Genomic DNA, 25,977 nt, shown 5'->3' on the forward strand with positions numbered 1-25,977 from the left:
TGGAGGGGACCAACCTGGGCTCCTTCAAGGGGATCCGTCCCCTGAGGCTTCAGGTCAGGCCCCCTTAGGAGGCCACATGGGGTCCAGGGCAGGAGGTCAAGGGTTGATGGAGGGTGTCCCACAGGGGGAATGATTAATTCGGCCTCGAGCCAGTTTCAGGGTTCTGGCTGCCCCGTCTCTGAGAGCAAGGCGGGCATGGGGCAGGCCCTTGCTCTCTGAGGGTAGCAAGGGTCGGTGGCATTGAGATCCTGATAACACTTTATGGATCCTGATCTCCTGGGAGGGCCCAGGTGGATTGCTGCCTGATGGTCCTGACACGGCCTTCCTGGAGAAGCAGGCAAGGGGCCTTGGGGAGAAACCAGGGCTAATAATTAATCAGACAGTGGACACACACTTCCCTTGTCTAGCTCATTCCCAGGCTGGGATCAGACTCAGTGCTGGCTTTGCAGAGTAAACCCCTCCACCAGGGCCACGTCCCTGACCCTTCAGTTTTTCAGTTGTGGTAGAATACACATGACTTAAGGTGTCCTGTTTTAACCATTTCCAGGGCACAAAGGTGCTGAGCGTGTGCCCCTGCCGGTGGCCTCACCACCTCCACCTCCAGGCCACACCAGGCAAGGCTCCACCACTGAGCCGACCCCCAGGTCCAGGCATCTGACTTTCAAGGCCAGTTTGGACCTTTCTTTCTGTAGCACTGGGCTACACCTTTAGGAGAGCTGGTGCCCGTCAGGCTGAGCAGGAGTGGCTGGCTTCAAGGGGGAGGTGCTTCCTCCTGGACCCTGGGGATGGGAGAGGCCCTGCCTGAGAACAATGGACACAGGATACCTGGTGAGGGTCTGTGGGTTTTGGGGGGGCCGTGGCAGCAGGCAGCCTTGTGGGGGGGCTCAGACTTGGGGCTTTTCACCCACAGCCTCCGAGACCATTGAAGGTAGTTTGTTGGGACTGCCCTGGCCCCAGGGATAGGCCAGCACAGTAGTTCTCAGGTAGCCAGGCCTGAGTGAGGCTCCTCTCCTGCCCCTGGCCACAGGTCCCAGCCTCAGCCCAGGCCTGTGTCCGTGTTCAAGGAGGACAGAGGCCAGAGAGGTGGAGAGCAAGGGACTGCGTCTGCTCCATGAGGCCTCCACCCCAGCTCCCTCTCTCTCTGTGACAGTGTCCACTTTATGCTTTGGATATAACCCTTGCTGCTTGACCACTGCAACTGATTTTTAAAGTGGACATGTTTCTTTTCTCTTCCTCCCAACCTGCTCTTCCCTAACCTCTCCCCCTCCCTAATGTCAGGGAAACAGGATTAAACTTTCTTTTTCCTTTTTCTCAAAACCATGTCCTCATTATTGGGTTGGCATTGGGGACAAGGACTAAGCTTTTGGTGACAGATCTGGCAACCCTGATGGGAACCAAGAACAGCCCCCACTCCAGCTTTCTTGGGTAGGCCTGGCTCTCCAAGGAGCCCCACTTCCATGCTAAGGATACGTGGTGACTGATGAGCTTGCTGAGAGTTAACTGCAGGACAGTTAGGAGACAGGTGAGTCTGCCTCAGGTCAAACCAGAGGAGCAGTTCCTGTGAGTAAAGGGAGGGACTGAGGGACCGTCCCAGTAGCTGCTGAAGTCACTTTTGATTCAGGGAATTCCTGTCTTCTCTCCCTGAAGTACGCAAATTGCTCCATCAGTTGGCCCACTTTGAGAAAAAGGAAACTGAACTCAGGGAGGTCATGACACTCTTGGCCATTTGGTAAGTCCCCTATTGTGTATGCCAACCCTTGATTCCACACACCTGGTTTCTCTCTGTGGGAACACCTGGTCCCTCTTTCTGGGGATATCTGTGGCTCCAGTGGTGTAGGAGTCACGGTTAAGTGGGACTAGAACCTATGGATATGTACTCCCTTCTGATCTGTTCTAGGTTCTCATCAGTTTTTTGGCCTTGGGCTTAGGAATTCCCTCTGGTTATCTGGCTTGTTAGTATCTGTTACCGCCCCTTTTAAGACATGGCCAGTACTGCATTGATCCTATAGGTAGTCTCTTGGGAAAGATCTTGGCTGGTCAATTTAAAGGTTCCCATCTTTCAGTCATGGTTTTGGGGCTCCTCTTTGGAGGTCTCTCTTTCTTTTTTGAACAATCTTGCAATTGGAGTTGATCTGCCACAGGCAAAGTGAGTTGAAGAAAGGGCCACCTATAGGTATAAGCCTAAGGTACTGTTTTACTGTAATGATCTGGCTTTTGAATAGCTTTCTGAATTATCATACAATCTTGCCGTTGGAGGTGGTCTGTTAAAGGAAAAGTAAGTGGAAGAAATTTGTACACGCAGGTCTGTCTGTTTCAGAGGTTACCATCTTTCAGCCCTGGTTTTGGTGATCCTCTCGTCTGTTTTTTTGTCTGTTACTGGCCCTTTAAGTCATGGGCCATGCTGTGTTTTTCTCACTAGTAGTCTCTTGAGCAGAGAGATCTTGGCTGCATGAGCCACCTATGGGTACGAACCTGCCTAAGAGAAAGAGGGTTTGCTGTAATACGATCTGGCCTTTAATGTTTTTTTCTGGACTACTGTACAATCTTGACATTGAAGTTGGTCTGGCAGGGGGAAACTGTATGATAGAGATTCCGTGTGTACAGGCACTTATGCAGTTGCATGATGAGGGGTCTGAACAGTCAGGAACTAAGTTGAAGGTGCCAAAGGCACTGCCCCTGGTGTGCAAGGACAGCAGACACCAGAAGAAAGGGGTAAAAATATTTCCACCTTTTAACCCCAGCTCTGGCACTCCCAGCACTGTTTCTCAGCCTGGCCCCAGGCAGCCACAGGTCATCTCACTGTGGGTCAAGGAAGCCAGACCTAAACTGGTGGGGGGAAATGCCAGAAAAGCTGCCTGTGCTGTAGAAAAACGGCCAAAGAGAACCTGGCCTCTGCCCTGCCTTCCAGCCCCTTCTGCCCCTGGCAGGGAGGTGGGGGTGTGGAGGCTGCTGGCCACAAAGGATGTGGCAGTAGGATCCAGCACTGTCAGGTTATGACCTGGGGACAGGAATAGTGTCCCCTCTGAAGATCTGACAGGACACCCCATTTGGTCATGTGATATTCATCACCGGGGCAAAGCAGTTCTTGCTATAATAGTATCCCATCAACCAAATGCCTGGGGAGACTGGCAGAATAAATAACTCACCCAGGAAAGAAAAACACAGAAACTAAGGCCAACCTGTGTCTTGTAGGCAGCCTCTGCAAAGGATCTCAAGGAAGGCTGAAGAAAAGGATGGAAGGGGCTCCTCCACGCATATCAATAGGCCTAGTGTAAGAGAAAGGCCTCTGGGTACAAGTGACAGGGGGGGACTCACTTAAAGTTGACGGCATTGTGGTAATGATAATGGAGACAGGTCAGGCTCAGAAATATCCTGTGCTCCAACCCCTTGAATGCGACCTGGGAGAAAACAGATTAAGGCACAATTTATTTGTATATGCTGAACTGTACAGCCCTCTCCTAAAATGAAATTTGTTGTGTAAATTAAATGCACAGATGACATTCATAACGTCTGTTTCAGAATATGAATTTAATAAAGGGTCCAAAACTAGAAAAGATAAAATAAAGTTATAGGTATGGAAATGTATTTTAGTGTGGAAAATTAGAAGGTAAAAGAAATGTTTCTGGATGAGAAAGTATTTTGTCTGGTGAAGTAATAGTCTTGGGCTAAAGTCTAAGATGAAAGAGGGCAAAACTAAGGATGTAAAGAAGTTGTGGATGTTTAAGTAAGTCACAGAAGGTTTTGGAAGGTAAATCTCAAAAGTTTGCATTTGTGATTAAATTGGCTATAATTAGCACAGTCAGTTATTTGAACTTTAATGTACTGATATGAAAGTTTGAAACATTGATCTGCTTTTATCTCTGGGTAATTTTCTTTTATTTGTTCAGTTTTATTATTTGGGGAAACTAAATCTTAAAGGAATTAATGTTTATACCTGTTTTAAAGTCTTAAATGATTACTTTGTAACTGGTTAAACAACTGTTACTTTAGGATATAACAATATAGTTGACATTCTAAATAAATGTGACTAGGTATATGTAAGCATCTGAGAACTCTCTTTAAGCCTTGTGTAAATCTTCTGTAAAAGTTTATAAATGAAAGTTTATGTAAGTTTAAAGGCAAGATAACCAACAGATGCTGTCTTTTATACATTGTATCTGACATAGAAGGGCCACACTGTCCTTTGAAGACCTGTCTTCTATCTGTTTGCTCTGACTCGGTCAATTCTTGATGATTAACACTGTTTGCTAAGCACATAAGAGATTTAAGGCTATCCTTTGATTTCTGTTAATCCATGAAGACCTGTGGTTATTGTTACTGTACACTCTGGATTCTAAATTATACTTTAAAATTTCAACTTGGTTAAATGTAATGCATAGAAGAGCATTTTGCCAAGTTGGTGTTATCCAAACTAAAATTATATGCTGCAAAAGTCTCAGATTTGTATAAAATAACAAATTTGGTTGACATTTATTCATGTCATTTGGTATTTTATAGCTAGATACAGTAACCTGTTGCCAACAAGTTATACATACAATTTTGTGTTACTCTTCACCCTGGCATTAGAATCTAAGTGCATTTTAAAAAGATAACAAGGAGAGCCTTGTGGAGAGCAGGATGGGAGAGCAGTGTCTGAGATCAGGGGTCTCTGATGACCTCATGGCTGTGGCATCCCCGGTGCCTGGGAATGTTTCTGTGCAAGGGCTCAGGATGCTCAGCTACTGTAGCAATGCCCTGCACAAGGAGGCTCTGTGCAAGAGCCCTATCAGCTCTGACCTTGATCTCAGGCACACAGCTCCTGGAAGGAAAGAACTCTTATGTTAGACAGCCACAGTGTTTCACCAGCTCCCTTCTCCAGTTCCTGCCCTCCTTACAGTAACTTTGAACAATGGACTTTCTTGAGAGCTACACAAAGCTCCTAATATTGCACTTTGCAGCTATGGAATGCAACTACAGAAAAGCTACATAGGATGTCCTAGTTTCTGTAACCTTCTGAATACACAGAATAATGGTTGCATAGTCTTTAACCTGATAGTGAGACATATATAAATAATGATTGCTGGTGTAACTCTTTAGATCTGCATCTCCATCAGACAGCAGAGCTCCACCTGATCCCAGTTTAATCTTCAAGATCTGTGTCTGTGAATCTTTATTTTCCAATCCCCCTTCACCCATCACTGGACCTGAGAGTTTGGTTAAACTGGTCAAGACAGAGCCTGATCTGTTTAAAGGTGATATTGTAAAACATGGGCACATCCTGTCACTTTTTCCACAAAAAGGGAGTTAAAAGCTCTCATAGCCTTTCTTTGATTCATGTTTCAGGTGTAATATTATGTTATTTGTGAAAAGTCCCACTTCACCTAGATAAGACTCTCTCTCCCACCTTACTCCATGTTAGAATGGTTCCAAAATAGGCTAGACTTCAGTTCATTTAAAGTTGTGTTCAAAAGATTGCTTTTGTTGTAAAGATTACTGTGATCTCAGACAGGGAATATAATATATAACTAGGTTAATGTTCAAGATTATAAAAATCATTTTTTCTTCGTTCATAGCTATTACACAAAGGGAATATGTTAATTTCATTTTCCTTGTAAACTTTATAACTGTTGCCTGTTAGTGTTTTGCAGAGGTACTGCTTCTAAAAACAACAACAACAACAAAAGCCTGGGTTAATTTGAGATAATAAGCCATCACCTACAGGACAGGTAGTATATAATGTTGACTACCAGTACCAACACTAACCCCAATTAGATGAAAGGGGTATTTGTAAAATTATAGATAATGAAGTTATAACCTGTTATTTCCTCTTTAAGACTGGTGAAACTGGCCTGCTGGGTGTTTAAAACCAAAAACTTGGAGACCAAAGTCAATGAAATAAAAGGACCAAGGAAAAAAGAGCCAGCACTTTGGCCCTTGCTCCCTAAAGTCAGCTAGGACCCAGAGAATGATGGAACCTCTTTCTGGGCCCTGCAACTCTGAGTCACCCAATCTGCTGATCAGGGAGACTGAGAGGACCCTAGAAAACAGGAAGCAAACCAGTGCACATTCTGCAAAGAAGAGAGTCATTGAAATGTCCCTGATGCTTCCAAGGCAAACCACACATGGTCAGCCAGACCCCAACCCATCCTGGCAAGTGGCACCACTGGTGGAGGGAAGGGAAAGGAGCCAGGAGGCTTCACCCATGTCCCCAAGAGTGTCTCTGAGGAATCTCCGCTGACTCTTAAGAGTAGATAGAAAAAAAAAAAAAGAAAAAAGAAAAAAAAATAGATAGGAACAAGGTCAGCTTTGACCAAGCTGGTCTTACACACCTGGTAGGAGAGCACAGCCTGAGCACAGTCCTACATGAACATTTAAAAAGGAAAACAATTGTTTTTAATGTAACCTAAGATATATACTGGTGTGCACCCTACCAAAAGTAAAGCTGGAGGCTATAAAGGAAGAGTTCTGGTGTGGGAAAGCCTAATAATAATGATCACAAAGAACTCTAGAGTTGCAAGTTCATCCTGAGTCAATTTGAGCCTGATCGAATAGACCTATAAATCTTCCTAACCCTCTATATTGATAAACTCTGTTTTTCACTGATAAGAGTGCATTACTGTCCTCATGGTTATCAGAGACTGAAATACTAATTGCTTTTGTGCTAATTGTTTACAAAAAGCAATGCTTTGCTGTCTTGTTTACTGTTGTCTTAGCATGATCCCTGCCCTGTGTGTGCCTTGTCCAGTCACCTGCCATCTGCCACTGTGGACCACGGGACTGCTCTGGTGCTGAGTGCCCTTAACTGTCCACACCCCACCTTAGAGAACAAGAACTTTGGGTTACTTCCCCCAACTTTGCCCCCTTTCAGCAGGAAGCAGCTTGGACATGTTGTCACCCATTTTTTCCATAAAGAATGGAAGCTAGAAATGGGCAGTGGGGAAATGTAACATTGGTTCACTTTAAATTTTGAATGCAGCCCTTGCTGCTCTGCCACTGGGACTTATTTTTAAAAGGACACGTTTCTCTCCCTGCTCCTCCCTAATCTCTCCCCTCCCTAGTCTCGGGGGAAACAGAATTGCTTTCCTCCCCATCCTAGGCAGAGCCATCTGTCCTGAGCACTCACCCCCCACAGGAAAGAAGTATCCAGACTTGGGGATGGCACCAGAAGTTCTGGGCAGTCACCATCTCCCAGATGGTGCATCGCAACTCCAGCAGAGAACACGAGGAATGTGGCCTTTGAGTCTCCCCTTTAAAAGGTCCCTGTTCCTGCTAATGGGCAGAATCACAGCCTCTGGGACGGGAGTCCCTGTGCTTCTCCTTTGCTAGCAAAGCAATCAAATTAGTTCTCTTTTCTCTGCTATTATGCTGAGTGCTATCAATTTTCTTGTAAGATCACTTCTGATGAGTCCTAGAAATTTTGATAACTTGTACTTTCATTTTCCTTTAATTAAATATATTTAATTCCATTAGACTTCTATTGTGACCCATGTATTTCTTGGTAGTAGGCTGTTCAATTCCCAACTATTTGGGGATGTTCTACTACAGTTCTCATCTATTCCTCCTGGTTTGTTTGGTGGTTTTAATCATGTAGAGTTGTTGGCTACTGTGATATATATATATTTTTTTTTTGCATCATTGATGACCAGGTAGTTTTTGTCCTTCTTGATATTAACATGGTGTATTAATGACCGGGCTCCTGGGAGGACCCACCCATATTGCTGTTCCTTCTACCTGTTACAGACTCATTTACTGCATGGCTGGTTGAAGGTTTTGCATGTCTGTGTTCACAAGGGACACTATCTCTTCCTTGTGAGCGGTTTGCTGACTTGGCAGCAGGGTGGTGTGAGAAGCCCTTCTGCTCATTTCTCCTGTAAGAGTTCGTGTATAGTCCATGTTGATTCCTCTTCAGATGTTGGTAGAGTCCAGGACTCTTCTTTGTAGAAAGTTATTTTAAATTTAACACCTTATTATAGATCTAAAGATTATTTCTTCTTGAGCCAGTTTCCACAGTCTGTGTCTGTCCGGGAGTTTGTGCACTTCACCTGGGTTGTCTGATTTGCTCCTATATGGGGAGGGTGGGCTGCAGGTCCTTGGCCCTCTCCTTGACCACCTCTCCAGAAGAGATTTGTGGGACCTTCAAGCAACTCTTTTCCAGGCTAGGATGTGAAAACGGGATGCCCAGACTGCTGCAGGCATGTGAGCACTCAGGAACCAGGCTTTTCCAAGGAAGGACTACAGAGTGGATGATGCTCAGGTTGCCCAGGAGACCTGGGATGCTCCTTACTCCCCAGTATGAGGACATACTGGGTGCGTGCTGGAAGATTTCCATGAGGCTCTGTGGGATAACAAAATCCCTGTAGGAGTTGCTTTTGAGGGATTTGTGGAGAAGTCTAAATCTGTGTGACAGATTTCAAGTCACATCTGGGTACGTGGCTTTGCTCAGAAGTTACCCCTGGGAAGACCCTAGTCCAGAAAGGACTGGCTACCCTCCCTTCCTTCCTTCCTTCCTTCCTTTTCCTCAACCATTCTTGCCCCTCTTCTCTCTTTGCTGACCTCCTCCAGGACTCTACCCATGGCCCCTGCCTGATTCCTCCCTGCTTCTGCTCCAACCTCCACTCCACATCTTGAATACGTGTCCATCCTCCATGGCCCAGGATTCTTGGAAGTGCTCACTTCTGTTATCAGGCTGCTCTCCAGGCCTGTTATCAGCAGGGCTGAGAGCTCATGGGCAGAGTTCACTTGGGATTCCTTCCAGTGCAGATGGGAGGCCAACCACAATGGGGCACCCCCACATCTCAGCTTCAGGACCTCCTCGCCCTCCTGGAAGAGTGCCCAGGAGCCAGTGTCGTGGTGTCATGGTGGCCCACAGGAAAAGAGCACTTCAAGGAAAAGGTGATGGTCAGCCGGGCTGAGGGCTGTTGAGAGGTGAGGTGGGATCAGAAGGAACGTGTGCAGGAGCTGAGACGTTTCAGCCTCTGAGGGCAGTACAGTCCTGCTGCACTCTCAGGACACAGGCTGGCGAGTGCCCAGGACACGCCAGGTGTGTGCACTGCAGCTCCTCACCTCTCAGCCCTGACCAGAGTGCCCAGCCTCCCATTTCACAGGTTCAGAACTGGAGGCACGAAGCCCAGAAGCAACCCGTCCAAGGTCACTGCTGCTGGGCTTACATCCAGGACCAGATCCCAGGCAGTTTGGCTCTGCACTTTGTCTTAGACAATGAAAGGGAAAGAAGCTGACATGGAGAACTGACTTTCAAGAACTGACACAGAAGCTGGGCATGGTGGCCACACCTGTGATCCCAGCAGCTCCAGAGGCAGAGGCAGGAGGATTGTGAGCTCAGAGCCAGCCTCAGCAATGTAGTGAGGCCCTAAGCAACTCATCAAGACCCTGTCTCTAAATAAAATACAAAATAGGGCTGGGGATGTGGCTCAGTGGTCGAGTGCCCCTGGGTTCAATCCCGAGTACTCCCCCCTGAGTACTGACACAGAAAACTGAATGTGCATGAAGAGCAACACAGTCATGCTTATGTGGGCTGAGTCTGCATCTGCAGGAGTATATGTGAGTCCCTGGTTCAGAGTCCCCTCCACCAGGGGCCAGCAAGGGCATGTGGTCTTCAGGAGTAGGCCATTGCCTAGGGGCCCCATGGTGCAGGCTGTGCTGTGAGGGGCCAGACTCTCCCCAGTCAGGCTGTGTGCTCTTGAGGTCGTTGCTTTGTCTTGTGATGTTCCCTCTGCAAAATCTGTCAGAGGAGCCAGTCAGGCCTCAGCAAATCAAGGGGGCTGGGATCCCAGATGGACAGCACCTCCCTGAGCCCAGGTACTCATGGGATCGCTCCCTCAGTCAAGGCCGGGATGCAGATGCCAAGGCAAGTCTAGCATCTCACACCATGTTTCTGAGGGCTTGTGCTGAACCCTGGCACAAGGAGACCCTCCTCTTCTTGTGGGATGCTGCCCAGCTGGCTCCTGGAGTGAGGGCCTTGCCTACCATGTGCCCACGGGTACCCAGGGCTCTGTGATAAGTGATTGGTTCATGGTCACAAAAGCCCTTCACAAAGCACAACCCACCCCAGGATGTGTGCTGTCAGCTCCCTCTCGGTCCCTTCAGGTCACATCCTGTGAGCCTTGGGCATCCTGTGAGCCCTCTGCCCACCAGAGACTCTCCCAGGCATGGGGCAGCCCCTGGAATTGGAAAGATGGGCGGGACATTTGGGAGGAAGTTCAAGCAGTAGGTGGGGTGGGACTGAGCAAGAACTGCACCTCAGACAGTGGTGGGGCCTACTGTCCACTCCCAGGCTCTGGATCTCCCTCCCCGAGGCAGCCAGCAGGGCTCCAGATGGAAGCAGGGTTGAACACCACCTGTGGCCAGGTGAGTGGCCAGAGCAGAAGGCTCTCCTCACACAGGGCCACTTGGCGTCTGAGCTCACTTCCTACAGCTGCCCTAATGAACCATGACAGGCTCAGTGATTGAAACGACACACATTTCTTCTCTCATGGTTCTGCAGATCCAAGTCCAAAATCAGTTTCACTGGGCTGAAAGCCAGGTGTTGGCTCCACCCGTGCTCTATCTGAAGTTCCAGGGAGGAGACCCCTGGATATGCGCCAGCTCCAGAGAGGTTCTCCCTGGAGACCTTGGTTCCTGGCCCCTTCCTCCGTCTCGAGTCCGCTCCTGTTGTCTCAAAGCACCTCTGTGTCAAATCACCCTCTGCATCCATCTTATGACACTGAGACCACATCTGGGTCCCTCTTGGGTAACCCAAGATACACTCCCCTCTCAGGATCCTGAATTTAATCCTGTCTACAAGGTCCCTTTGGACTATGAGGGGACACTCATATGTCCTAGGGATTGTTTGGGGACCACTATGTGACCCACCACAGACACATTCCCACAACATGCACCCATTCTGCACAGCTAGTGGATCCCCACATTTGAGAGGTCACTGGTGGTCCAGAGGTCACGAAGCACACCTCACCTCCAAACCTCTCATCAGCCCACTCGGACAGTGTGGGAAGCTGCAGAGACGGCCTAGTCCTGCACCTCCTCATGCCCAGGAGAGAACGGCCCTTCCCCAAGGTCCCCCGCACAGCCCTCCCTCCCTCTCAGGTTCCTGAGGTGGACGCCTGGACGCCCCTCCTCACCCCTGCCTGCAGAATTCACATCTGCAGCCTTAGCTGGAGGCCTGGTTCTGAACCAGTCACCTCTGCCATGCAGCTGGGCTGGTTCTGCAGTTAGCTGCTCACAGCTGTGGCTGGACGACACGCCCTGTGCAAGGAATGTTAACAGAGCAGCGGGACATCAAAGGTCATCAAGCACCGCACTTAAAGAGTGAAGTGCAGCCTGTGCCACAGAGCCTGCATTCAGGAGCTTAGCTGCCAGTCAGATGGACACCTCAGTGCCAGATGAGCCCCAGGGATGCCCAGACCTGGGGAATGGACACAGCAGAACAGCCCCCCACCCCCAGGACTTGGCTTGAGATCACCCTGGGTAGGGGTCACCTACCTGGTCCTTGATTCTGCCTCTGAGTGCTAGACCCACGGAGAAGCTGCCATGGAGGAGGCAGGGGCCTTCTGCTCCAGGTGAGTGCTGGTTCCCAGAGGGGTCACCTGGGAGAGGACTGGTCTCCGCCCGCTGGGGCCTCACCATGCTGATTCCCTTTGTCCACGCCCTTCCTCCAGCACCCCAGGCTCAGGGCTCTAGAGACTTTATTGCCACAGAGGTCTACAGGGTCTGCTCCCCACCCCAGGCTCAGCCCTGCCTCAAGGGCCCAGAGTGTGCAGCGAGCCCTAGGAATGCAGGGACCCAGTCTGGGAACAAGCTAACTGCTGCTGCTGAGGCCAGCCCTTCCCCAGCAACCCAGAGAGGGACAGAAAGGACAGAGGACAGCCCAGGTACACACTCTGGCCTTTCACCTGGCCTGGCTGGGTGTGTGGAAGGGAGGAAGTTGGAAGGGGGCTGTGGAGTAGGAAGGCTAGTATGTGGATTCTCATCACCAGTGAGGAGGTTGGAGCACAGACGTCGGCATGCCAAGATTCCCCCAGGGGAGCAGGGGGGTCTGGAGCTCACCCTCTGCCCCCGTGATCTCCACATGTGTTAGCCAGGAGCCCCTAGATAGAAACCCTGCCCACTGTGGAGCCCTAGAGCGTGTGCGGCGGGGGCGCGGGCGGGGGTCACCTGACAGCACACATCAGTCCCACTCACTTCTAGCTTGGAGCCCCGTGCTGCAGCTGCCCGTGAGCTACTCCTGGCCGCGCTGGAGGACCTGAGCCAGGAGCAGCTGAAGCGCTTCCGCCACAAGCTGCGGGACGCGCGGGTGGACGGGCGCAGCATCCCTTGGGGGAGGCTGGAGCGCGCCGACGCCATGGACCTAGCGGAGCAGCTGACCCATTTTTATGGGCCAGAGCCAGCGCTGGACGTGGCTCGCAAGACTCTGAAGAGAGCCGACGTGCGTGACGTGGCCGCACGGCTCAAGGCGCAGCGGCTGCAGCGTGAGCTCTGGTTGGGGGTTACCCAGGGTCCCTGCCCACCTCGCTCCCGGGTTCAGGGGCTTCACTGCCCGCCGCCCTCCTTCCAGCTTCCCCGAAAAATCCCTGGCGCTTTACCCACAAATTCGCAAGCCCTATGACTTAGTTCCTGGACGATGTAGAGGGTGACCTTGACCCCTGCTGCATCCCGCACTCACTTCAGGCTTCCCTTCCAGGACTCGGTCCCAGCTCTTCAGCGCTGCTCTCTGTGTCCGGTAGGTCTTTTGCGGGAGGCACACTGGGAAGGGTCTTGGGCTCAGAGCACTAGCGTCCCTCCGTCGCTTGGGTATTCCCACTGCGGGCCCTGGAAAAGCTGGCGCGGGAGGGAGCCGTGACGCGCTGGAGGAAACTGAGGCCTGACTGCCAGCGAGGGCACCGGCCCCAGGGTGCTGGAAAGCCCGCCCCACTCCTGCCCCGCTCCCTGCCGCTCTCCCAGAGTACAAGAAGAGGTACCGCGAGCACGTGTTGAGGCAACATGCCAAAGTGAAGGAGAGGAATGCCCGCTCGGTGAAAATCAACAAGCGCTTCACGAAGCTGCTCATCGCGTCCGAGACCGCCGCCCTGGAGGAGGAGGCGCTGGGGCCTGCGGAGGAGCCGGAGCCAGAGCGCGCACGGCGCTCAGACACACACACGTTCAACCGACTGTTCCGGCGCGACGAGGAAGGCCGGCGGCCGCTGACCGTAGTACTGCAGGGTCCGGCAGGCATTGGCAAGACCATGGCAGCCAAGAAAATCCTGTATGACTGGGCGGTAGGCAAGTTGTACCAAGGCCAAGTGGACTTTGCCTTCTTCATGCCATGCCGCGAGCTGCTGGAGCGGTCGGGCACACGCAGCTTGGCTGACCTGATCCTAGACCAGTGCCCCGACCGCGGTGCACCCGTGAGACAAATTCTTGCGCAGCCTCAGCGGCTGCTCTTCATCCTTGACGGCGCAGACGAGCTGCCGGCACCGGTGACCCCGGAGGCTGCACCCTGCACAGACCCCTTTGAGGCCGCTAGCGGCGCGCGGGTGCTGGGCGGGCTGCTGAGCAAAGCGCTGCTGCCCTCTGCCCGCCTGCTGGTGACCACGCGCGCTGCCGCCTCTGGGAGGCTGCGGGGCGGTCTGTGTTCACCACAGTGCGCAGAGGTGCGAGGTTTCTCCGACAAGGACAAGAAGAAGTACTTCTACAAGTTCTTCCAGGACGAGTGGAGGGCGGAGCGCGCCTATCGCTTCGTGAAAGAGAATGAGACGCTGTATGGCTTGTGTTTTGTGCCCTTCGTGTGTTGGATCGTGTGCACCGTGCTGCGCCAGCAGCTCGAGCTGGGTCAGGACCTGTCGCGCACCTCCAAGACCACCACTTCTGTGTACCTTCTTTTCATCGCCAGCGTGCTGAGCTCCGCTGGTGCCGACGGTCCTTGGGTGCAGAGAGAGCTGCGCAAGCTGTGCCTTCTGGCCCGTGAGGGCGTCCTCCAGCGTAAAGCGCAGTTTACTGAAAAGGACCTAGAGAGACTGGAGCTTCGGGGTTCCAAAGTGCAGACACTATTTCTCAGCAAGAAGGAGTTGCCAGGCGTGCTGGAGACTGAGGTCATCTACCAATTCATTGACCAGAGTTTCCAGGAGTTCTTTGCCGCACTGTCCTATATGCTTGAGGAGGGAGCTCCCGGTGCACCAACAGGTAGCGTCCAGTCCCTCCTGCGCACAGACACAGAGCTAAGTGGACACCTGGTGCTCACCACCCGCTTCCTCTTTGGGCTGCTGAGCGCAGAGCGGATGCGGGACATCGAGCATTACTTTGGCTGTGTGGTCTCAGAGCATGTGAAGGAGGATGTCCTGAGGTGGGTGCAGGGACAGGGCTGCCCCAAGACTGCACCAGAGAGGATGGAGGGGGGCAAAGGATCAGAGGATGCAGAGGAAACAGAGGAGGAGGAGGCAGAGGAGCCCTACATGCCCCTGGAGCTGTTGTACTGCCTGTATGAGACACAGGAGGATGCTTTTGTGCGCCGGGCCCTTCACAGTCTCCCAGAGCTGGCCCTGGAGCGAGTGCGCCTGAGTCGAATGGACCTGGAGGTTCTGAGCTACTGTGTGCGATGCTGCCCAGCTGGACAGGCATTGCGACTGGTCAGCATTGGACTGGTGGCTGCACAAGAGAAGAAAAAGAAGAAAAGCCTGGTGAAGCGGCTGCAGGGGTGAGTCTCCAGGGTAGGACTGCCCCCCTTGGCAGGCCCTGGTGTGCATGAAGCATGTATGCAGGGTATGCCTGTGTACCTGTGCCCATCTGGGCTAAGGGAGCACATCCATACCTGAGGCCTGTTCCCCCAAATTGCAGGGAGGGCCTTAGGGCTGCTTTTGTTTGCAAGGCAGCGGCCCAGTGCCCATCTTCTTCACTAGGGTGTCCTCACCATGTTCTAGCCCTCTGCCACACAGCTCTGGTCTAGCTCCTCCTGTTATGCTTTCTCAACAAGTTCTATAGTACACCATGCCCTCTGAACCGGGCACCTGCTGTCCCTGCCCCTCAACACTCTGCTTTCTGCCTGTCCTTAAAGCCTGCCCTCACTCCTTCAGCTGGCCTGGGATTCCGCTGGCCCAAGAAGTGCCCTGATGACCACTCTATGCCATGACATTCTCCATGCCTGTTTCTTAAACCAGAATCCCAGCTCCTCCTCGACAAAACTTGTGCAAGAGTTACTTTGAATTTAGCTCCACTCAGCACCTGTCCTGGGTGCTCAACATCTTTCAGAGGATGAATGTTAGGACATGGACATGGCTGGGCCTAGGGACCTGCAGGCCCCTGGGTTTCACCCTAGGTTCAGTGGGTGCAGGGGTGAAGGGGTCCTGACAGGGGTCCTGGCTCAACATGAGGTGATGGCCAAGGCAGCACCAAGACCTGGGGACTGCAGAGAAGAAGAGGCCCTGTCTAGGAGGCCCTGAAGGGGGGCAGTGGGCCTCACCTTCCTCTCTTCTTGCAGTTCTCGAGCCTCCACGAAACAACTCCTGGGCTCCCCACTGCGTCCACTTTGTGAGGCCATGACTGGCAAACAGTGTGGCCTAAGCAGCCTGACGTGAGTAACCATGCCCCAGCCCCTCCCAGGGGGCAGGATGCCCTGTCCAGAGACAGGAGTATGGGGAAGGCAGGGAGCTGACAGGGACCCCATTAGAAAGTGAGGTGCTAGTGGGAAAGCTGTAGTGCTGGTGGAAATTAGAGGGGCCTCTGGGGGCAGAGAGGATGGCAAGGTACTTCTTTCCAAAGGAGGCTGCTGGGTGCTATTGGAGACTCCTGGGCCATCCTTCTAGAGGAAGGCATCAAGTGCCCGCTCTGAGGTCAGGCTGCCTATGAGTCCTGGCCTCTGTGTGCCCTTGGACAAGTCAGTCTACCTGGGCTTCTGCTTCCTCCCTGTGAAATGCAGCCAGTGGCCTCTACCTTGGAGGATTGGTGTGAGACTTTGTGAGGCATGAACAGTACTTAGAATGAGATAGTTTTCCAACTACTGTGGGAAAGGGGCAGGAATGCCTGCTGCCAGGTGTGGTGAGATGGGACAGTTGTGCATCCGTGGCAACATGGTCGAGTGGTTCACTGGGTGGAGGGCCAGGTTCAGCAATCTGGAAATCCTCATAAGGAACCAAAAGGGTGCCCACATTTGGCCAGCTGGTGGGGTCTGGCCCACCTTAGTTTGTGTGGTTGGGGTGGAGAAGTGGCCGGGGGGCTTGCACACAGATCCACAAGCTTCTTGACTACAGGTTGTCCCACTGCAAACTCCCCGATACCGTCTGCCAAGACCTCTCTGAGGCCCTGAGGGTCGCCCCAGCCCTGACAGAGCTGGGCCTCCTGCACAACAGGCTCAGCGAGGTGGGCCTGCGTATGCTGATCGAAGGCCTGGCCTGGCCCCAGTGCCGCGTGCAGACACTCAGGTGAGGCCTGGCCTGGGAGGGACAGAGGGATGGGACCCCTTCCCAACAGCTCCTGAGTCTGCCCTCCTCCCAGGGTGCAGCTCTCTGGCCTCCTGGGAGCACTCCAGTACCTGGTGGGCATGCTCCGTCAGAGCCCTGCCCTGACCACCCTGGATCTCAGTGGCTGCCAGCTGCCTGACCCCTTAGTGACCTACATGTGTGCAGTCCTGCAGCACCCAGGATGCAGCTTGCAGACCCTCAGGTAGAATCAGGGTAGGACAGAGTGTGGGGACAGAGCCTGGTAACCCCAGGGTGGGTGGATGCCGGGACTCCCTGACCTTCAAGAGGAGCCTCTTCAGATAACTCCCAAGAGTCCAGGCTCACACACAGATCTGGGAGCCCAACCTGGAGCCCAGACTCTGAAGCCCTGGCCTCAGCCCTGTCCCTGACCACTCTGTTGACCAAATATCCACATCCTATGACCAGTGATTCTGATACCCTTTTACTCCCCTGAAGTCCCAAGCCTCTAACAAAGCCCCTGACTGACATCTTCTGTCACTTGGGCCTTTGGCACAGCCTAGGCCAGCAGCCCCTTCATCACCCCACCCCCACTGTGCCCCAGTATTGTCACCCCAGCCCTGGGCTTTCTCTGTCAGCTGACCCATACCCTCTGTCCCCTGCATGTGGCTGCAGTCTAGCCTCTGTGGAGCTGAGTGAGCAGGCGAAGCAGGAGCTGCAGGCTGTGAAGACAGCAAAGCCAGATCTGGTCATCCTACACCCGGAGCTGGACAGTGCCCCCAAGCCTCCCAGGGGATTTAATAGTGTCCTCTGAGGTCCTGAGGCCAGAGCAGGGCAGAGTGCCCTGTGGTCAGAGCCCCTGTGGAGAGGTCTGGAGAGGTCATCTCAGTCCCAAAGGCAGGAGGGTACTGCCCTCAGACTCCAGCAACTCTTCTGATCAGAGAGGGCCTGGACAGGCAAGTGGGAGGCCCAGACACAGGGGTCTGGTCCTGGTCAGGCCTGGGACAAGCCCCTCACATTCCTCCTCCCCCAGCCCCACAGCCACTGCCACTGTCCTTTCCTGGGCCCCTTGCAGATGCCCCTGCAACAGTGATGCTGATGAGGCCCCTGTTAATTGAGTGCCCAGTGTGTTGGCAGAGTGACCGTTTCTCTGACCTGGCCCCTACCTGCGGTGGAGCCTCAACCCCCACAACTCTGGCCCCGTAGGCAGAAAGTGGTGGAGCCCTCCTTGGAAACTTGGGTCTTGGCATTAGGAGTGAAGCCATCCCTGAAGTAGTGTGATCTGAGCCCAGAGGTGTCCACTAGCTGCCCGAGATCTATGGGAAGGTGGAGATGGAGCCAATGCCTGGCTCAGGATGGGAGCCCCGATGGTGCCATCATGGCAATAAACTCTCCTTCAGACGCACTTGCTCTGGTTTCTGCTGTTCTTGGCCAGGACCCCATATGTGTTGAGTCTTTCTTCCAGCTCACCTGCACAGGAGGGCAGTTTAGGCCACACTCACCTCGGAGGAAACAGGCTCAGTGGGCGGCTTGACTTCAGAAAACTTGGAAGCACAACCTGGCCTTGCCAGCCAGTGCCAATAGTGGACGTTCCCAGAAACTTTGAGTCTTCTCTGCTCAGCACAGCAAGGCTCTGCCAGCTCTTGAGGTCTCCGTCCAAGTGAGGGGCACCCTGGAATCTGCCCCTTCACTTCCCAGGGGAAATCCCCTCCATAATCGCTTTATAAATCCATTCCTTCATTCCACAACGCAGACAAAACCCCTGCCCCCGGGAGCTGGCATTCTAGGCAGACAGACAGACAATAAATAAGCATGCCATACAACAAGACCCAGGAAATGCATGATACGTGAGTGCAGAGTTCAGGAAACTCAGACGATTCACCAACATGATACAGTAGACACTGTTAGCCAGGCACACGGGCACACGCCAGTCATGCCAGCAACATGGGAGGCTGAGGCAAGTGTGAGGTTCTCAGACTCTGGGTAACTCTTCTGAGCAGAGGGGCCCTGGACCGGCAAGTGGACAGCCCAAACAGACACAGGCCCTTGCCTGGTATTGGACAGCCCTTGAGATGTGCCCTTCACCACACATCCTTGGGATTCCTCCTCCCCAGCCTGGGCAACTTAGTAAGCATCTGTCCCAACTTTTTAAAAAAGGTCTGGGGATGTGGCTCAGTGGTACAGTACCCCTGAGTTCAATCTCCAATGCCAGAAAAAAAGAAGGTATGCGATACATGAACACATAACTCAATAAATAAACGTACAGATACATGCTGTGGGGGCAAGTCAGGACAGCGAGGCGCTGGGGGAGGGAGCAAGAGTCTTAGGGAGTCTCACTGAGCACTGGGCACTGTAGGAGGAAGAGGAGGGAGCTCTTGAGAGAAAGTGCCCCAGGCCCTGAGGCATGCTCAGAAATTCCAGAAGCAGTGGAGCCAGCTGGCTGCTGTGGCGCAGGAGATGGATCAGGGAGCCAAGGCAGGGTTGTGGGGGCTCCGAATGGGCCCGGGTGGGCCCCACTGCAGGCCTCTAAGCAGGCATAGCATGGCCCAGAAGGTCCTGGTGGCTGTTGCTCTGTGTCAGCACCAGAAGCCCCAGAAGCAGCTAATCCAGCAAACCTAGGAAGGACACGGGAAGACATGTCCCCATTGGATGTGAGGTATGGTGACAGAGGGACAAGGTGAGCCAAGGCTTCCGCCTGGAGCAGCTGGACAGGCAGCAATGCTGTCACCTGTGCTGGGGGCCAAGGTGGCGGTGGAGCAGGTTTCAGGAACTGCTGAATCTGGGCAGGTGGACAGACACAGTCATGTAAGTCAGGCCAGGGAGCCTGAGCCACAGGACGGACAGGCCCAGGGCTGTACTCAGAGCTCCCACGGGCAAGTGGAAAGAGGCAGACCAAAGTGCGCAAGCTGAGAGAGCCGAAGGAGGGGTCTCCAAGCAAGGGAGGCATCTGGAGAAGGGGAAGGAATCGCATCCAGAGCCCACGCAGGTGCCCCAATCCATCCTTGCAGAGCGGACACCTTGGGGGTCAAGGCTCGACTCCCCACTCAGATCCCTGGTTGGCCACGGCAAGGGACCACCAGGCTCGCAGCGGTCTGGAAGACACAGCCGCAGCGAGGAAGAGGGGCCTCAGGCCAAAGCGGTCGGCGGCCAGCTGCCCCGCCCCGTGGGCGGCCTGGGGGCGGGGCAAGGGGCTTTCCTGGTCACGTGGCAGTGGTGCGGCTCGCCTTCCCCGACCTGGGGAGCCGGGGGACGCAGATCCGGGGGCCGAGCTAGGGCTGCGGTGAGTCTCTGAGAGTAGCCACCTGCCCTCCCCAGCCGCTGGGCTCCTGCGCGCCGCCCGCTCCCGTCCCAGCTCCGCCAGCCGCCGCCTTCGACCCTCCGCTCCCGGACGGGCTGGTCCCCGGGGCTGAGCTTAAAATTCCACCCTCAGGGCTTCCGGGCTCTGGAAGGTGGGGTCGGGACCGCTTTGTGGACCGTGCAGCTTGGGAAGCCGGCCCAGAGACCCGCCAGGGTTAGGATCGGCTCTAATGCAGGTTCGAGGGGACGGTTTGGCGACCGGAGGTCCATAGTGGAGTGTTTTCCCGGGTGGCCCCTAGATCCTGCCATATCTGGGGCGTCAGCCAAGTTCTGAGAGGACTTCAGGGTTTACAGTCTGAGGAAGGAAGCCCAGCCAGTCACGGCCTCCTCACCCGCTTCCGCAGGTCACCCGCTAATTAGTGTTCTATGGCGGAAACCCGGGAAGACCCGACCACATTTACTGCCCGGTCTCTGCCCAGCGATCCCCGGTTCTTGGCCACTGTGACCAATGCATACCTGGGCACACGCGTGTATCATGACACCCTGCATGTGAGTGGCGTGTACAATGGGGCTGGGAGTGGCACACACCGAGCAAGTCTGCCCAGCCCGCTCAACGTCAAGCTGGAGGCACCCCCAGGGCCAGGAGAGCAGATGGCCGAGACCTTTGCCCTGGACACCAACACAGGTAGCTGCACCATCCTGGCTCCTCCCGGCCGGCCGCTGTGGAGCACAGCCCCTGCCAGCTTCACCTCACTTTGAGCAGGAAGTCTCAAAGGAAAAGAGGCCCCGTCTCCGCTTCTCCCCTTTCCCTCCCTCTGGGTGGGTCTCCTGGGTCCTGGGCAGGAACCTGGGTCCTGTGCAGCCATGGCTTCCTAGACAGAGCAGTGAGTCTTGGAGGCAGCATCCATCCCACTGTGGGAAGAAGCTACCAGAGGTCTGAGGGACACCACTGCCAGCCCAGGGAGGGCCAAGTGCGGTGTGGTCTGTGGCGCTGGGAGGCCACAGCTTTGCAGCCTGCCTGGGGGGCCCTGTCTTCCCTCTCAAACCCTGTCCGGTGACTGAAGCTCCCTTCCCTCCCCAGGATCCTTTCTGCACACCCTGGAGAGCTCCAACTTCAAGGCTTGCCAGCGAATCTACGCCCACCGCACACTGCCCCACGTTCTGGCCTTCAGTGTGTCCATTGCACGCTTGGCTGCAGGGAGCTGGCCCATCACAGTGCTGCTGCGTTCATCCTTCTCCCCAGAAAGCCCAGACCTGGACTTGCAACTGGGGCCTGACTTCCAGGGAGTCCGGTGAGGAGGGGCTGGGCAGCTGTCCCAGCTGGGCAGCTCAAAGAGGGAGCTGCCCCTAAGATGGCTGCTCTCTTTCAGGTACCTGTGTGGCCACACACTCACCCCTGAGCAACCTGGGGGGCCGCAACAGGAGGTGCACATGCTGTGGACACCAGTGCCCCCGACGCTGACCCTGGGGGAAGGCGAGGAGGACAGGACCTGGGAGTTCCTAACTGTAGTGGGCAGCAGCCAGGCAGAGGCCCAGGCCCACCTCCAGGAGGCCCTGCAGCTGCAGGCCAGGGGCACTCTGTACCCAGCCCATGCACAGTCCTGGGCCCAGCTGTGGGCAGGCTGCGGCGTGGACGTGGTGGGACCGCTGCCCCTGCGCCAGGCCCTTCGTGGCTCCCTCTACTACCTGCTCAGTGCCCTGCCCCCACCCGGGGCTGTAGGGTACGTCTGTCATGGCCTCAGCCCCGGGGGCCTCTCCAACGGGAGCCAGGAGGAGTGCTACTGGGGCCATGTCTTCTGGGACCAGGTACACATCATCCAGCACCACCGTGTCATGGGAAGCACTTCCTCTGCCCTTCCTGGGATTGGGGTTGTGATGGGGAAGCACAGGGGCTGTGCAGGTGGGAAGGCTTCCTGGAGGAGGTGGTGCCTCAGCAGATGTAGGAGTCTGTTGGACAGTGACAAGCAAGAGCAGCAGAAGGTGCATGTGGCAGGGCCTGTGGCACGTGCAGCAGGGGCTTCGCTGGTGGAAGGAGCAGCAGCACAGTATGCAGCAAGGCCCTGGGCCTGGAGTTTACCCGAGGCTAAGGAAACCAGGACATTTAATCAGGGGAGTGACACAGAGGCAGCTTCTGGGGAGACCCCAAGCTGCCAAGTGGTGGAGCCGGGTGGAGGAGGGCGAGGAGTGGGGCCAAGAAAGGCTGAGGACACAGACGTGGGGAGACTTGTTGGCCTCTGGGTGAGGAGGCATGGAGGGTATTGCTCAGGTGCTCCCACCTCAGGGTGCCTCCTAAATCAGCTCTGACTCATTTTATGGATGAGGCTAGGGAGGCCTCCTGTAGTGGCCTGTGCCCAGATTTGGGCCTGGGCAACCCACCTGCTGGCTGGGGAGGGGACGTGGTGGGCTGGGGAGGGGCTGGTAGATCTGGGTGGGCATCAGGAAGAACCTGGAAGGAGGCAGCAGGCCTCCAAGAGGCAGGGAGGTCGCACCAATTGCCCTGCTTGCTTGCTGTGCACTGGCTGGAGGCCCGGCCAGGGCAGGCTGTGGCAGTAGGGGAGGGAGAAGGTGTGAGCCCTTCTAGTTCCAGAACAAAGACTGTTCTCAGGATCTCTGGATATTCCCAAATATCCTGATGTTCCACCCAGAGGCTGCCAGGGCCATCCTGGAGTACCGCATCAGGACACTGAGTGGGGCCCTTGAGAATGCCCGGAACCTGTGCTACCAGGTGAGGGAGCCTGGGCACTACCCCATGGTACCCCACCCAGGTCCACCACAGCAAAAACTGGGCAAGAGCCTCCTGGCCTGTGGCGGGAGCATGCAGTGGGCTCCAGAGCCCCACCTGCTCCTCTCTTTGCCCCTCCACAAGGTCCCATGGGGTAAAGACTGGAGCTTTTTCATCTGCTCTCTCCCCCACAGGGAGCCAAGTTTGCTTGGGAGAGTGCAGGCTCAGGCTTGGAGGTCTGCCCTGAGGACATTTATGGGGTTCAGGAGATCCACATCAATGGGGCTGTCCTGTTGGCTTTCCAGCTATACTACTACACCACCCAGGTGAGGTGTCCCCGCCACCAACCATGTCCCCTAGGCCTGCTGATGGGGGACAGTCCTGGGAAGCTGTCAAAAGAGGGGATTTGGGAAGCCAGGTCTTCCTTTCTGGACACTGGACAAGTAGGCACTCAGCACACACAGGACCCTTGACCCCCAGGACCTGCAACTTTTCCGGGAGTCTGGTGGCTGGGATGTGGTCAGTGCTGTGGCTGAGTTCTGGTGTAGCCGTGTAGAGTGGAGCCCCAAGGAGAAGCAGTACCACCTGAGAGGTGAGGAGGTCCCTGGGGGCATGGCCAGGAGGAGGGGCTGCTGGGGGCCGCCTGAACTGAGCCCTGTCTGACTTGTGTGCCCAGGAGTCATTCCGCCTGATGAGTACCATTCAGGAGTCAACAACTCCACGTACACCAATGTCCTGGTCCAGACCAGGTCAGACTCTAGACCCTGCCCCAGCCCCACCCCAGCAAGCAAGGCCAGCCAGAAGCACTGAGGCTCCTGCCTGTCCCCTCTCTACAGCCTGCACTTTGCAGCTGATCTGGCCCAGGACCTGGGTCTGCCTGTCCCTAACCAGTGGCTGGTGGTGGCTGATAAGATCAAGGTGCCCTTTGACCCGGAGCGGAACTTCCACCCTGAGTTTGATGGGTATGAGCCTGGTGAGTGGACACTGAGTTCTGTCAAGGGCCTTCTCCCTGGTCCAAGACGCGTGCATTACCCTGACATGCCCCAACACCTTCCCCAGGAGAGGAGGTGAAGCAGGCTGATGTCGTGCTCCTGGGGTACCCAGTCCCCTTCCCCCTGAATCCTGATGTCCGCAGAAAGAACCTGGAGATTTACGAGGCTGCGACATCCCCCTGGGGCCCAGCCATGACCTGGGTGAGAAGCCTGGGGGTGGCCCCACCCCGCTGGCCTCAGTCTTTCTCTTCATACAATGGTTCTCACCCCACTGAACTCTGAACTCTGACCCTAGAGCATGTTTGCAGTGGGCTGGATGGAGCTGAAGGACCCATCAAGGGCACGAAGCCTTCTGGACAAGAGCTTTACCAGTGTAACTGAGCCCTTCAAGGTTAGCCTGGCCCTGGCTCAGGACCCTGTCACTGACCACTCTGCTCCCAGTGGCCGTGGGGGGAGGTACAGCCCAGCCTCTGGGTCACCTCGGGATCATGGCCCTGGCAATTCCTGCCTGACCTTGGGATGGCAGCCCCAGGAGGGCCAGTGCCCTGGGGGCCTTGGCACCGACAGCTCCTGCCCTGCAGGTGTGGACAGAGAATGCAGACGGGTCTGGCGCAGTGAACTTCCTGACAGGCATGGGGGGCTTCCTGCAGGCAGTGCTCTTTGGATGCACAGGCCTCAGGTGAGTGCAGAGTGGCCCAGAGGGTAGCCCCCTACCCCCACCTTCTCACACAGCTCTCCCTGCAGGGTCACCAGGACAGGTATGACCTTTGACCCCCTGTGTCCGGCGGGGGTCTCCGGAGTGTGCGTCTCTGGCATCTCCTACCAGGGGAACAAGCTCAACTTTGCCATCTCTGAGGACTGTGTGACAGTTGAGGTCACTGCCCAGGTGGAACGCTGGGCCCCCCTGCTGGAGGCCGAGCTGTGGCCCTCACAGGTTCGGCTCCCTCTGCTGCCAGGTAGGTGAGGGTCTGAGAGATGAGACCAGGGCGCCCAGTGTGTGCCGTCACCCACAGGACACCCCTCCCTACCTGCAGGACACAAGGCCTCCTTTCCCCTCTCGGCTGGCCGAATACAAAGGTCACTCCCATAGCTGCCTGAAGCACTGACTCCGAGAATTTCCTGGGAGAATTTTCGAAGACATTAGACCCATGCTGCCGAGCCTCTGGGACACCCCAGAGCTCTCCGCCCCCCAGGCCCTCACCCTGGAGCCCTGCCCCTGAGTGACCAGGGAAACTGGCTTCAGAGATGTCTCCTGAGCCCCACTTTTCACCTGCTGCCCCGTGTCCCTCACCCCACTCTCCCCCAGTCCCAGGCTGTCGGCCTGGCCTGAGCCCCTCCCCAGCCTGGACTGCAGCAGTTTCCCCACACCTCATCTGCCCGTTGGTCTGACCCCGACACCCCGTCTCTCAGTGCCCCATCTTGCTCCCCAGGCACTTTCCAGGGCCCCTGCAGCCAGGGCCTGAGTGTCCACACTGACTCCCTTAGACTCGGTCACAGGGCCTTTAGGGGAGTGACTGTCAGCTCTCATGAGGAAGCAGGCAGCAGGGATGGGGGCACTGCCACAGGGAGGAAGGGCCTCCGCCACTGCAGAGTTGCCAGAAGAGAGCTTTTCCTGTAGTGCAGCTGAGGTCAGGCAGGGCTGGAGCAGGCCTGCACACGGGCGTCATCTCCAACTCCTTGACTGCAGGTCAGATGGCCTCTGGCACTATAGGGTGAGGTGGGCAGCCTGTTCTCAACCACGTGGCCTAAGAAGAGGGAAGGGAGTGCCATTGCTGGAGGACAAGCCGGGGGTGGGGGTGTCGGAGCAAGACCCTCAAATTCCCCACTGGCCACCAGAGGAGCTAGTGCAAGTGCATTTGGGTTCAGGGTCACAGTCCCAGGCCTGGCTGCGATAGGCAGGCTGTTCAAAGACGGAGGCTTTTCCTGGAGCAGCTCCTGAGACCTCAGCCAGCCCTGGGGTGGGTCACCAGTGGCTTCCCCAGAACAGGTGAGATGGCATCTGGAACCAGGATAATGGTGAGGTCCAGACCCTGCACCAAGCCACCTGCAGAGTCCAAGTCAGTGCTGGGAAGAGATTTGCTCTTATAAAGGCCTGCACACTTCTTCTGAAAGTGGGGTTGTGTGGTGTCACTTTTCCATTTCACCTGGTGGCGGGCACAACAGCTTGGACACTCAGGGCAGGGGTGCCCTCATGACTGCCCCACCTCCTTTGCTGTGTCCTGCCACACCCCTGGTCTCAGTGGAGAGACCTTCTCCCAGTACCCAGTACCCAGCAGGCAGAGCACTCCACACATGCAGGGGAGGGTCCTGGGCTTCAGGCAGCTCTAGAGCTGGGAATCCAAGCGTCTGCACCTTCCAGGGCCTGTCTTCCTGTCTCCTGTGCTCAGCCATTCAGGCCGGGCCACCTGCCTCCACACCCAGGAGATCTGAAAGGAGGGTTTCACAGCCACCCTAATAGTAACTGGAATGCAGAGGGCAGGATCCATGACGCCATGCCTCCAGTGGCTGCAGTGAGCAAGCAGCATGCTTACTGGAGCTTGGGAGCAAGGCGGGCAGGGTTGAGGGTCACGTCGCAGACCACATGCAG

At 55.2% G+C, this 25,977-nt stretch overlaps 2 protein-coding genes across 4 annotated transcripts; both read left to right on the forward strand.

Annotated features, from left to right (window-relative positions):
* The first annotated feature begins 11,174 nt into the window (after positions 1-11,174).
* On the forward strand, positions 11,175-17,740 carry Nlrp6 (NLR family pyrin domain containing 6). Of its 3 annotated transcripts, none has more exons than XM_047515879.1 (8): positions 11,175-11,552; positions 12,181-12,461; positions 12,674-12,712; positions 12,934-14,662; positions 15,443-15,535; positions 16,212-16,382; positions 16,456-16,623; positions 17,055-17,740. In XM_047515879.1, the coding sequence occupies exons 1-8, from the start codon at positions 11,524-11,526 to the stop codon at positions 17,191-17,193; spliced, it is 2,649 nt and encodes an 882-aa protein (XP_047371835.1). In that variant the 5' UTR covers positions 11,175-11,523; the 3' UTR covers positions 17,194-17,740. The 3 variants fall into 3 exon arrangements, with proteins under 3 accessions (XP_047371835.1, XP_047371836.1, XP_047371837.1); XM_047515881.1 differs by lacking the exon at positions 11,175-11,552 and adding an exon at positions 11,758-11,864; XM_047515880.1 differs by lacking the exon at positions 16,456-16,623.
* A 1,855-nt stretch (positions 17,741-19,595) lies between these two features.
* Positions 19,596-25,501, forward strand: Pgghg (protein-glucosylgalactosylhydroxylysine glucosidase). Its single transcript, XM_047519582.1, has 15 exons — positions 19,596-19,659; positions 19,810-19,912; positions 20,081-20,361; positions 20,758-20,968; positions 21,047-21,482; positions 22,282-22,401; positions 22,593-22,724; positions 22,879-22,990; positions 23,075-23,147; positions 23,235-23,371; positions 23,458-23,591; positions 23,686-23,781; positions 23,972-24,069; positions 24,135-24,346; positions 24,425-25,501. The coding sequence occupies exons 3-15, from the start codon at positions 20,103-20,105 to the stop codon at positions 24,478-24,480; spliced, it is 2,076 nt and encodes a 691-aa protein (XP_047375538.1). The 5' UTR covers positions 19,596-19,659; positions 19,810-19,912; positions 20,081-20,102; the 3' UTR covers positions 24,481-25,501.
* Positions 25,502-25,977: the final 476 nt, after the last annotated feature.

This window comes from Sciurus carolinensis, chromosome 11 (assembly GCF_902686445.1).
Source record: "Sciurus carolinensis chromosome 11, mSciCar1.2, whole genome shotgun sequence".
Classification (NCBI taxonomy): Eukaryota; Metazoa; Chordata; class Mammalia; order Rodentia; family Sciuridae; genus Sciurus; species Sciurus carolinensis.

Excerpts from the sequence above, each read along its gene's own strand:
- Nlrp6 (XM_047515879.1), top strand. The coding sequence starts at position 11,524 with ATGGAGGAGGCAGGGGCCTTCTGCTCCAG. Across the intron at positions 11,553-12,180 it reads GCAGGGGCCTTCTGCTCCAG|CTTGGAGCCCCGTGCTGCAG; the intron begins GTGAGTGCTGGT and ends ACTCACTTCTAG. Across the intron at positions 16,383-16,455 it reads TGCCGCGTGCAGACACTCAG|GGTGCAGCTCTCTGGCCTCC; the intron begins GTGAGGCCTGGC and ends CCCTCCTCCCAG.
- Pgghg (XM_047519582.1), top strand. The coding sequence starts at position 20,103 with ATGGCGGAAACCCGGGAAGACCCGACCACATTTACTGCCCGGTCTCTG. Across the intron at positions 20,362-20,757 it reads TGCCCTGGACACCAACACAG|GATCCTTTCTGCACACCCTG; the intron begins GTAGCTGCACCA and ends TTCCCTCCCCAG. Across the intron at positions 23,148-23,234 it reads AATGTCCTGGTCCAGACCAG|CCTGCACTTTGCAGCTGATC; the intron begins GTCAGACTCTAG and ends CCCTCTCTACAG.